The sequence below is a fragment of the Rattus rattus genome, chromosome 1 (genome assembly GCF_011064425.1).
Source record: "Rattus rattus isolate New Zealand chromosome 1, Rrattus_CSIRO_v1, whole genome shotgun sequence".
NCBI classification, from domain to species: Eukaryota; Metazoa; Chordata; class Mammalia; order Rodentia; family Muridae; genus Rattus; species Rattus rattus.
This window is the reverse complement of record NC_046154.1, coordinates 168,651,969-168,664,791: the sequence shown is the minus strand read 5'-3', so window position 1 is coordinate 168,664,791 and position 12,823 is coordinate 168,651,969. Positions and strand designations below refer to the sequence as shown.

Here is a 12,823-nt window from a genome sequence, read left to right as displayed (position 1 = left end):
ATAATAATAAATAAAAACCTCACCAAATGACAAACGTACATGCTCTAGAAAGCAAAACTAATTTACTACATACTGTCCTTTTTGTCCACACAGAACAAATTAGGTATCAGTTGTGTATGACTAACACGGTGACAGAGCTCTGGATGGGCTAACATTTCTTTCTCTCTGGTTAGCTTCATGGGAAAACATAGTTATTTTACACTGAGATTGTTTTTGGAAGCCTCATGTGAGGGACTGCATAAGCACTAGGCCCAGAAAAGACCTATGTGGCATCCTTCTTGCAAGCGGTGTGAGGGATGACTTAGCTGATGTGTGTGGATAGTCACATTTTTAGCTTAATACCATGAGTTACTACTAGGTGACAGCTTGGCAGAAAAGCACGGACTTAGCATAGGAAAAGCCCTACATTCGACCTTGGCACTCCTCCCTCCCCAAATTGATAAGTCAAAGCCTTTGTGGCCCTTCGTAGCTGGCATAGGGTCAGCAGAAAGCAACTGAAGGCTGAGACACTTTGCGATGATTTCTCACTATCCACGAGCCCTGCAGGGTTTCAGTGATGGACTCTAGGATTCTCCAGACCTGCTTTTAGACATCACTGCTTATTAGCTCTGAGGCCTGGGAAAGGTGTGTCCTTGTGTCCTGGCCAAGGATTGCTGGTTGCAAAGAATAGAAGTTCAGTGAGAGCTACTCAGACGACCAAGAGGATTGCCGGAGACTCAAGTGCAATCTCACGAGAGTGAAGAACAGGCAGCAGGTTGGGTGGGGGAAGTTTGTGTGGACGATCCATCTTGTGGGTAGGGAAACTGAGGTCCAGAATGCCCTCTACCAAGCTGGGAAGGCATCTGTATGAGTTCCTGAGACAGGAACAGAGCCACTACGGGAGATGTAGACTCTGTTTTATTCCTGGGAGACCTGGAAAATACTTTGCCAAGTTTCCAGCTTGCTGGTACCACAGGCTCTCTCATCTACTTCTCCTGGTCTGCTCTAGCTTCCCATGTCTTCTGATGGGCTGCTTTCTGTCTTTTTCTGTGGCTTCTCTCTGTTCCCAAGACCTGTGATCCCCGGGCTCAGCTCTCTCTTCTAGTGTTTATCCGCTGGGGTAGACAGAGGGGGAGTATTCTATGGCTAGGGAAACAGAATTCTCTCTGAAGGAGGCTGAACAGGAAAATACAAAGCAACATGTCTACCAGTCTTTTGGTGACCCTCTTACCTTTATTGTAATGGAAAGAAGAGGACTTCTTGTAGATCGAACAAAAGTACTTCTATTAAGCACCTATATACGTTTCCTAAGACAGTATCGCCAGCAATTTGGCATCTTAACTCTCTGCCTTCTCCCCTTTAAGGACATCTGTCTTTTGATTAAAGGGTTCAGCTGTCAAATTCTGAACATCTCATTTTGAGACCTTTGGCTTTTTCACATTGGCAAAAAGACGTGCTTTCTAAATAAAGGAGCCTTTTCAAGGCTTTGACATGGGTGTCCTTTTGGGTAGATAAAGTACTCTACTTCCAAGCTGTTTATCGGAGACAGGGTCTCACTAAGTTGCCCAGGCTAGCCTTGAATTTACTCTGTAGACCGAGTAGGCCTTAAACTTGATCCTCCTGCTTCAGCCTTCCAGTAGCTGTGACTGTAGGCCTAGCTGATCCAACTGAGAGCAACCCTCTTGGTAAACATTTATCGTCGGCTGTAAGTGCAGTACCAATTTCTGAAGCTTATTAACTAGTCGGATGAACACATTTTACCCATTGATTAGCGATTCTCCATTTCCCTCCTCCCAGTCCCTCAAAAATCACCGTGCCTTCTGGAAGTCTATTCGTTTGACTCTTTCAGATACTTATATAAGAAGGAGCACACACATTGCTCTTCCTTTGGCTGGCTTATTTCCCTTGGCATCTGTGTTCTAACCCCATCTGGGCCATTGAATGCTATGTGATTTCTCTTTTTCATGGAAAGTACACACCACACTGTTCAAGTTCGTTTGTCAGTGGGCATCAGGTTGCTTCCATATCTCAGACACTGTGAATGTTAGAGTACAGAAGTCCTTAAGATTCTGATATCTTTTGGATAAGTACTCCAAAGCATAAAGTTGAGTCTTTTTTTAGGTAAACTCTTAGATCTGTTTTTAAGATTGTGGGGGAATTCTATACTATGTCCATGAGCAATTGAGCCATTCTTCGTCCCCGTCAGCAGCATAAAACATTCCAGTTTCTCCACATTCTCACCCATTCTCTTTCTCCTCTTTCTATATGTGTAAGCACTCACACACGCATGTGCATGAGCATGAGCATGCACATACACGCATGATCTCATACACAAATGCACGTGCACACACACATACACACACACGTACACACACAGACACACACACTCACACACACAGACACACACCCCACACATCACACAACACACACACACACACTCACATACACACCCCACACACTCATACACACATATATACTCCACACACTCACACATACACACTCACACACACACCCACACACACACACACCCCAGTGGGAAGATATTCATGTCATCTTGACAGATAGGATGAGCCAATTCTATTTCCCCCAAAGTTAGTGATCTTTCCAGTTTCCCAGTGGTTATAAGCATGGCCGTTGGTCATTTCCTTGTCCTATTTGGTGAAGTTTCTATTCAAGCTGTCATTTTGTGCTTATTACCCAGTGGGGCTCAGGTGATGCCCAAAGTCCCTTCTCAGCAGGTCTCAGTTCTTTCAAGAGTGACCGAAATATCATGTGCTCGGAGAGAAAAGGGCGAGGACGGGATGCTGTTGCTGACAGCAGCTAGGTGGTGAAGGTAGAATGAGTTTTATCTTAGTTAAGAATTGAGACTCAGCCAGTCATGATGGTGAATACCTCTAATCCTAATACACAGAGGGCTGAGTCTGGGGATCACAAGTTTGGACCATCCTGGGTTACTCAATGAGACCCTATCTTAAAACAATGACAAAAGAGGATTTCTTTGTTCCTTATTTATCCTGAGAATTAAATCTAGGGCATCACACAAACAAGGTAGTCACTCTAGCACTGAGTTATATCCCTAGCAAAATGCATTTGATAATACAATGGCAACTTTGTTTTTTTCTATTTTGGAGATTGAGTATAGGGCCTTCTTTTTTTTTCTTCCCATCTTTATTAACTTGAGTATTCTTATTTACATTTCGATTGTTATTCCCCTTCCCAGTTTCCAGGCCAACATCCCCCTAACCCCTCCCCCTCCCCTTCTATATGGGTATTCCCCTCCCCACCCTCCCCTCATTACCACCCTCCCCCCAACAATCACGTTCACTCAGGGTTCAGTCTTGGCAGGACCAAGGGCTTCCCCTTCCACTGGTGCTCTTACTAGGCTATTCATTGCTACCTATGAGGTTGGAGTCCAGGGTCAGTCCATGTATAGTCTTTGGGTAGTGGCTTAGTCCCTGGAAGCTCTGGTTGCTTGGCATTGTTGTTCATATGGGGTCTCGAGCCGAGTATAGGGCCTTCTTAAGGTAAGGTGAGTGCTTTAACTACTAGATGATGTCTGTCACTCTTTAAAAAATGTAAAAAGAATGAACAGCCCAGCAAATCACATGCTAAGTCCAGAGCTCTTTTTTTTTTTTGTTTGTTTGTTTCCTTCACAACTTGTTTTAATTTTTTTCTTAGCACACATGGCTCTTTGGGATATCACATTTTACACATGGATGGTATGTGTGTGTATACTTAACTCTGTGTATCTCTTCCCTCTTACCAGAAGGTAAGTTTGTAAGACCAGAGACCCCTTTTAGTCCATGTTACGGCTGTTGCAACCCAAGTATTCAAGCGTGTCCCAGAAACTTACCACCAGACAAAGGAAGAGCTCATGAATTGTCACGTGTTGACATGGTATTAGCTGTCCCCTAAACCCAATTGCATCTGTTTCTTGTTTCCAGACAGCACAGTTTAACTGGGATCCAGAGACGGTGGGTCTTATCCATGGATCTTTTTTCTGGGGTTATATTGTGACACAAATTCCCGGTGGCTTCATTTCAAACAAGTTTGCTGCTAACAGGTAAGAGTGATGGACATGACCCGTCCTGTCCAGGTTACCCCGGAGCCTCGTGCCTTTATTCACCTGCGTGTTCTCAGGGTAGGGATGCAGGCAGATGCGATTCAGAGATATTGGTCCTCCATGGCACTGTTTTTAAGAGTCTTTCTGGATTTGCTCCCCCTCCCCCAACAATGTAATTTACCTTGTAGTTCATTAAGTTGTAAAAAGAATAATTTGTGAGTCTGGGGAAGTGGTTCATGACCCCTCACTGGCAAACTGGGGAACAAAACTATTGACTCACTTCCCTTTCGGGGGCTCAGTTTCCTCATCAGAGAAATGAAACGTTAGATTAAGTTGTGGTTTGGATCAGTGACATTCCATACTCCTATGTGTTTATGTCAACATCACCAGCACGATAGAGGCGCCGTATGAACACTGGTGTGAACACTGACATTTTGCCTTTAGACCAATGTTCTTAAGTGACCCAGCATTTGTCTAAGGAGCTAACTCTTCAGAGCAGAGTGGACTGTCACTAAAGGAAGTGCGTTTTCTGTCACTCCCAGTATTTGATGAGACGAGAGTGTTCACTTGAGGGAGATTCTGTAGTCTGGATCATGTTGCAGAAAAGGAGTGAGTCAAATATTCAGAGACATTGTGTGAGTCAATTCCATAAAAGAGATCAAAGTTTGCAAGGTAGGTTTTTTCCCCCCAATCTCTGAAATCACAACTCACATGGTTTTGAAGTCAGCATAGTGATTCACCAGTGGGAAATTTTTTTCTTTTTTGATAAAGAGAGGAACAGATGAGAATGCAATTAAAGAGAATAAAGGCAATGAAACATCAGACTATATGACCTATGAGAGTAAGTATTGGTTTCTAAAACTGGTCTCATTTATGTGTGTATATAAGTATACACTGGGCTGTAATATCACACACACACACACACACACACACATACACACCCCACATGTGTGTGTGGTGTGCACACGTGTGCATGCAAGTGCAGGACCTGAGGTTGATGTCAAGTGCCTTCTCCAATCACACACCACGACCTTATTTCTTTTGAGACAGGGTCTCTCACTGAACCAGAGCAAACATTGAACTCGACAATGTACCCAACAAATTCCAGAGATTCTCCAGTCCTTGTCTCTCCAGGGCTGGACTTGTAGGCTCAACAGCACGCTTGGCTTTTTATCTGGATTCTGCAGGATTGAATTCAGGGCTTTATGCTGCCTGGAAAACTGTGCTCACTGAAATACTACTTCCCAAGCTTACTATGAAATGTATTTTAAAGGGTCAAGGTCAAGATGCTTGCAACTTACCGCCATAGGGTCTAAAAATATATATAAGGATGACTAGGGCCTAAATATATATAAGCATGACTGTTTTTACATATGTCCTTGCTTAGCTTGTTTCATTTACTTCCCATTGTTACTTGGCTATAGTATTCTTTTAAGACCGATCAAGTGCTAACGGCTACTGGCTCGTCAATGGTTACTCCTTATACTCCTGCCTCTAGAAGAAAACCACTCATAGAAAGATTTCCTGGTGTGCACGGAAAGTGCAAGAGTCATTGAAATATGTAAGGAGGGGCATCTTGGGATGTAGCTCAGGTGGTAGGGTACTTATCTAGAAGACCGGAAGCCCTAGGGTTAATCCTCAGTCCTGAACAAAACTGAGTATGGTAGCACATGCCTGTAGCCCCAGCATTTAGGAAGTAGAGGTAGGAGGATCTAAAATTCAAGCTCATTCTTAGCTATATGTGAGTTCAAGACTAGCCTGGTATATGTGTGTATGTATGTATGCTTGTACATATATATACATATATATATATGACACATGCAAATATATGGCACACATATACACATACACATATACACACACCATATATGACTCTGCCTCAGAAAACATTATGAGAGGAGAGAAGGAAATGATACCTTCTTCTTTCCAAGAGACTCTTGGGCTGGCAAGAAGGGGGAAGTAAGTGGCCATGTTAGGAAATAATGGGGAGTAAGACAAGTTTACAGTTTGCTCCCAGGTCACAAGCTGCTTTTTGGATTGTCAGTAGTCTCTTCTGGTCTGTTGAGAGGAGAGAGGGAAGCAGGAGGCACAATCGCAAACATGAGAAATCACAAATAGGAAGGGTCACTTGGCTGAAACAGGTTGGATGTGGGTGCACCTCAAGTTCCCCTTAGCACGGTTGTCCTGTGGCCATCTATGGCACTGTGCAGGTTGGACATCCTGGTCTTCCATGAATGTGACTGAGAGTTGAAAATCAAAGCAACCCAGGAGTCTAGCTGGTGACACAGCAGATTCTAGAGCACTCTCTATTTCTTTGGTTTAATTTCTCTTAATTTCCATCATGATCTCTCATAGATGTTCATAGATGCTGTTTTGTGACGTTTAACTGCAGTATTTTAGCCAACATCATCCTGGACAATAACACAGTGCTTTGGTCCCCCAGGGTCTTTGGAGCTGCCATCTTCTTGACGTCAACCCTGAACATGTTCATCCCTTCCGCGGCCAGGGTGCATTACGGCTGTGTCATGTGTGTGAGGATTTTGCAGGGTCTGGTGGAGGTAGGAGAGACGCTTTCTTTACAGTTAAGAGTGTAGTCCAGGTCCGTGGTGCAGGCCTGTTATCTCAGTTACTGAAGAGGTTGAGACAGGGGGATCTCAAGTAGATTTTCTGGGAAGCTTAGTGAGCCCCCCTTGCAAAATAAAACTTAAAAGGGGCTAAGGTTATAATAGTGATAGGATGCTTGTCTAGCACGTGCAAGGCCCGTCTTCAGTTCCTAGTTACCCTTCATAAAAAGACAAGAAAGAGAAATCTAGATTGTTGTTGAGACACCAGTTCAACTTTAGTTCTCTTATAGAAGGACATATGCTGTACGTTCATAGCCCCTGACTTGGCGGAGAGAAGGTGACATTTGTATCTGTGACAACCAAGGCTAAGACCCAGCCTTAACAAATTGGAGCCTCAGAGAAATAGATTCTGTGCCTGGAAATGAGGGGACAAAAAGGTTGATTGTGGAAGCCACTTCCTACACATTATTCTTTAGTAATGTTAAATATGGATATAAGATATCTTTTTGATTCTCCATGGTCCTTATATTTGAACTATATTTTTGGACGTCAGGATCACTATTATTTAGTCAAAATTAGTTAAATTATGTGATTCGATGTCTTCAAAAATCTGTTTGGGAGTCAGTAACACGGCACCACATACATCAGGTACTTATTTCTCATGGTTTCGGAGGCTGGGAAGTCCCAGACCTGTGCTGCCAACATGGTCAGTGACCAATCAGAACCGGCATCCTGGTTCTAGACTGACAGCCATCTCTGTGTTCTCCTCTCACAGGGAGCAACAGTTCTGCCAGAGTCTCTCTTGTAAGAGCACTAATTCCGTTCATGAGGCCACCATCTCTGTGCCCTTGTCACCCCACAACACCCGAATTCAAACACTACCACACTAGGGATTTGGTTGAAGCATAAAAGATTGTGAGAAACATCGGCTTTGTATTTGGCAATGTAAACGAATTATATTTTTATTTTGCAGTTTGTGTGAAGCAGCAATATTTGCACTTTAAAAATCAGAAAGAAATTGGAATAAGATGTAATCATCGATGTTTAATCTTTCTGCCAGGGTGTGACCTACCCAGCCTGCCACGGGATGTGGAGTAAGTGGGCACCTCCCCTGGAGAGAAGTCGTCTAGCCACAACCTCTTTTTGTGGTAAGTGGGTTAGAATCGTAAGTTGTTTGTGGAATGTTTTTGGCTTCAAGTAATTGAGAAGTCTACCAAGAATCTTCAGAACAAGCATTTTTTTTTTTTTTTTTACCTGAGAGAATTCCTAAGGTGAGCAGTTGCTGGGTCTGTAGCTCACTGAGCTGTCCTGGGCCATTGATGTGTTCAATCCCTGGGACAAACTTCCAGATGCTGTCCTCTGACCTCCACCCCCTGTTCCATGGCTTGTGTATGCCCCTTACATGCACGTAAAATAAGTAGACGGGAATGTAAGAGAATATTTTTAAAATAGAAGAGATGGGATTCCCAAGTTCCGCCTTCCCCTTAATTTCACAATGAAAATACACAAGATTGTATTTTCCACAAGCAAAAATACAATGCCCTGTGTAAGGTTGTCAAGACCCTTAGCCATGGAGCCGAGCTGAGGCCACTTGGCTCATGATATGGAACTTTCCTTACTGCACTTACTGCCACGTACAAATTATCACCAACTTAATTGTGGACATTATATTCAACATAGAAAATGAAGGGTCATCCATTCATCTTACCTGGAAGTAGACCAGTGTTTGCAACTATCCCAAGGGGTGACATGACTTCAGTTCTCGGGTCTCTGAAGTTTATCTTGCCAAGGTTGCCTCATCCCAAGCCATCTCCTCTATGCATGGCTTGGAGGAATCAATGTTCGGAAGGGTTTCTCTCACTACTGACCAGTGAGAGAAACGAGAGCCAACGGTACAGATATAAAGTTCATTTAAAATGCACTTTTTGTTTGGAAATGTTTATTATAGAGGAAGGGGCCCAGAAGGCCCCTTAGTCCACACAAATTACAATACGGTCAGGTAGTGAGAATTAGAACTTGGATGTCTCTAGCTTGTTTTCTACAGACAGACCATTATTGTTACATTATTCTGCAGTTATGAAGATGTATATGAGTTTTTCAAAACCAGTGCAGCCCTTAAAAGAATCATTTACTATGAAAAAAAAAAGCAACAGTTACATTACATGTTTAGAATACTTTTTAGTTCTGAGGGAGTGAGTGCTCTTGGGAAAGTTTTTCATTTACTTTTACTTAGTAATTAACTTTTGACCAGCTTAAAAAAAGAATTAAAAATGTGTGATTGCGTGAGTGTTTTGCCTGCCTGCCTCTGTGTGTCTTATGTGTTCCAAGTGCTTGAAGAGGCCAAAGGAGGGCATAGGAGCCCCTGGGACTGGAGTTACAGAGGGTTGTCAGCTGTCAAGGGTATGCTGTGGGATCCAAACTTGGGTCCTCTGCAAGAGAATAGATTGCTTTTAACTGCTGATCAATCTATCTCTTTCGCCCTCCATTTTTGACTCCTAACCACTGGTTTTATTCTTTTCTCTCTCTCTCTCTCTCTCTCTCTCTCTCTCTCTCTCTCTCTCTCTGATCTCTGATGATGATGATGATGTGATGATGGTGGTGGTGGTGGTGGTGGTGGTGGTGGTAGTGGTGGTGGTGGTGGTGGTGGTGGTGGTGTGTGTGTGTGTGTGTGTGTGTGTGTGTGTGTGTGTGCTTGTGCATTCGTGCACACGAGTGCATGCCATAGTGCGTATGTGGAGGCCTGGGAAAACCTTGGGTGTTAGTCCCCACCTCTCACCTTGTTTGATTGAAGGTGTCTTGTTTTGTTACTGCGTATGACAGCCTAGCTGCTCTTTAGGCTTACAGACCCCTCCTGTCTCTGCCTCCTATCTTGGCGTTGAACTCTGGGATTCCAGGTGCTTACCACCGCTCCCAGTTTTATAAAGGTCTGGGGGCTTTGAAGTCAGATCCCCATGCCCGTGCAACAGGTCTGTTGCCCACTGAGCAACCTCTCCAGCTCTGCTTTCTTTCTTTGAGGCAGGGTTTCGGGTAGCCCAGGCTGAACTTGAATTTGTGATCCTTCTGCATCCATCTGCCGAGAGCTGGAATTACACGGTATACCACCAAGCCCTACTTCTTGGTTTTGAGTCTAAAAAGGTACAGTACATCCCGCACTCCCCAAACTTGGGGCTCATTTCCAATAATTGAGTAAAGATTGGGTCACTGAATGCCAATGACTGTTACAGCTTAGGTGACCACTGGACTGCAGTAGGTGACCATTGGACTGTGGTAGTGACCATTGGACTATGGTAGTGACCATTGGACTATGGTAGGTGACCACTGGACTGTAGTAGGTGACCATTGGACTATGCTAGTGACCATTGGACTATGGTAGTGACCATTGGACTACGGTAGTGGCCATTGGACTATGGTAGGTGACCACTAGACTGTAGTAGGTGACCGTTGGACTCAGAATCCTCACCGAAGGAACAAAGCCCCTTTCTCTATAGAGTTGGTTTGTGAAGTCTCTGAGTTCTCACTTCGCTGTCCCTACGTACCAATATTTTATCAGCATGACCCCCACTTGTCAGATTTTTTATTCATAAAGAATTCTTAAAGATGTTAATTTTTTCTCTTGAAGCCTCCTTAGTATCTTCTTGCATAATTCAGCTGACTTCTCCAGTTATGAAGATGGTTTGTATATAAAAAGCTGTTCGAATTGCTATGTCTGTGGGAACTGAATCTTTGGAGGATTTTTTTTTTTTGAGATTGGGTTTGTCTATGTAGCTCAGGCCAACCTCCAACTTATAATCTTCCTGCCTCTGTTTTCCTAGTGTTGCGATTACAATGTATGCACTACCACGCCTAGGATCTGATTTGTCTGTCTGTCTATTTATTTACTTAGTGTGTGTGTGTGTGTGTGTGTGAGAGAGAGGGGGGGGGAGAGACACAGAGACACAGAGAGACAGAGAGAGACACACAGAGAGAGAGAGAGAGAGAGAGAGAGAGAGAGAGAGAGAGAGAGAGAGAGAGAGAGAGAACACAAGAGCATCTGTAGACGTTCTATTCTTCTCCCATATGGGTCCAGGGGGTTGAATGCAAGGCTTGGTGGCCTTTGTCTTTATCTGCTGAGCCATCTGTCAACCTATCCAATTCTTTTCCGCTATCACGACTTACCTAAGGTAAGCTGACCCGAGCGTCCTTACCAAAGGGAGAAGTCCTCTTTATTACCATGAATGCTTTTATTTTTTCTCTTAAAATTATTTATTTGATGCATATGGGTATTTCGTTTGCACGTATGCTACATACACATGCATGACTCGCACCCACGGAGGCCAGAGGACCTGAGACTGGATCAATAGACGGTTGCGAGCTGCCGTGCCAGTGCTAGGAATTGAACCAGGGTTCTCTGGAAAGGTAGTCAATGCACTTGAACTCTGACCTGTCTTTCGAGCCCCATTAATTCTCTTATTATCTCTCTATCTCCTTTAAATCATCATTAGCACTATAAAATATTCCCTGGAAGTTTAGTGGGAGACACGGTCTATGTGCCTGTTTTGTGGCTAGTTTGAAAGAGTGAACGGCTGCGATGTGTTTAGCTTCTTGTCTGTCCTCTTGATTGACAGAGTGTATCTCCTCCTTACAGAAGTTACAACCAACCCCAGAAGATGTCAGACTGCCCCACTGACAGGGGGTGGTGTGACCCTTGGCCTTACTTTCTATGCCAGGCGGTTGGCAAGACCTTTCATTTTGATTTGCCAGCAAAATGAGAGTGAGAAGCAGCCGCTCCCCGCCCTCAGAGTGGTTTTATAGCCCTGAAAGGGCTGATTTAAAAATGGCCTGACTCAAAGAAAGCTGCCCGGTCAAGGTTGCAGGCCTTATTATGTTTCCTAGCTAAGGTGTGGCTTTGTTTCAAGGAACAGTTGAGGGACAAATGTCACTAAAAAGGAATTTAAGTTTGAGGTTAATCCATTCTCAGTCAGGTATTGGAGTCAGGAGAGACTCTAGACGCCAAGGTGTCACAGCCTATTGTTTTAGAGTTGAGGAAACCAGGGAGGAGAGATAAAATGATATGGTGGGTGAGAACAGTCAGGAGTCTCTCCCACTCACACTCCTCTTCATTTCTTCTCCAGGGCACACCACTCTCTGCCAGCTTTGTCTGCCCTCAGTGGGTAGTTAGCACATGGGTGCTGATGCCCATTCTGCTTTCTGGGGTAGTCTGAGGGCTGGGTATCCCACTTGGAACAAGCTCAAGGCTCTGAGTGCAGCTAGATGATGATGTTGGAGCTATGGCTGAAGAGGAGGGAGAGTCTGATGGGCAGAGGAAGCAGTGTGGGTCGGTTACAGTTTCTCCAGGGAGAGAATGCTTCTTACAGTTGGGGATTGTTGGCGTCTGATGGTGGAGGAGGCAAGGTTGCAAAACCACAGAGTAAGATTTCCTCTGGGGTCTTACACCCATGTCACCATAGGCGATTCATGTTTTGCCAGCCGTGTTTATTCTTACAAACTGGGGGTTTACAGTTGCATTTCCCTCATCTGGCTGAAAGGGGCTAAATACATATTAAAGATTCGGAACACTTGGCCCAGTATTAAGCATACAGCATTTATAGTAACTGGTCATTCTTTATGACGTTCTCTGTCTCAAGGACATCTTTGCATTGTGGAAACTCTCTGGAGCAGAAGGTCCCTTTATGTGCATGCACACATACCACACACACACACACACACACACACACACACACAGAGACAGAGAGAGACAGAGAGAGACAGAGAGAGACAGAGAGAGACAGAGAGAGACAGAGAGAAAGAGAGAGAGAGACAGACAGACAGAAAGACAGAAAGAGAAGGAAGGAAAGATTTCTTTGCTAATATATGATCTGGAGTGCTTACTTTATTGCTGTGAAGAATTCTGAGCTTTAAAATAAATGTGTTTCAGGGCTGGGGTTGTAGCTCACTTGAGAGAGCCCTTGCCTGGTTTGCAGAAAGACCTGGGTTTGATCCTGGTACCACCTAAGAGCAAATGGGGTGACACATCACCTGATAGGTGGAGGCAAGAGAGCCAATAGTTCAAAGTCATACGTGATGAATTCAAGGCCATCCTAGGCTACATAATAGCCTGTCTCAAAATGAAACATGTGCTTTGCTGTTCTGTACACAATAAAAGCATTAGCAGTTGGCCTTCATGTGGCCATTTCCCGGCTTACGGAGCATCCTGGAACACACACCATGGTTTATCCTA

At 44.1% G+C, this 12,823-nt stretch overlaps 1 protein-coding gene across 2 annotated transcripts in view; it reads left to right on the top strand.

Moving 5' to 3' along the window:
* Window positions 1-12,823, top strand: part of Slc17a8 (solute carrier family 17 member 8) — a 49,426-nt gene that overhangs the window by 20,107 nt on the left and 16,496 nt on the right. For both annotated transcript variants that reach the window (XM_032911074.1, XM_032911083.1), the window contains exons 3-5: window positions 3,924-4,042; window positions 6,486-6,600; window positions 7,667-7,754. In XM_032911074.1, the coding sequence (XP_032766965.1) occupies window positions 3,924-4,042; window positions 6,486-6,600; window positions 7,667-7,754 (322 nt within the window). The remainder of the gene's footprint in view (window positions 1-3,923; window positions 4,043-6,485; window positions 6,601-7,666; window positions 7,755-12,823) is intronic.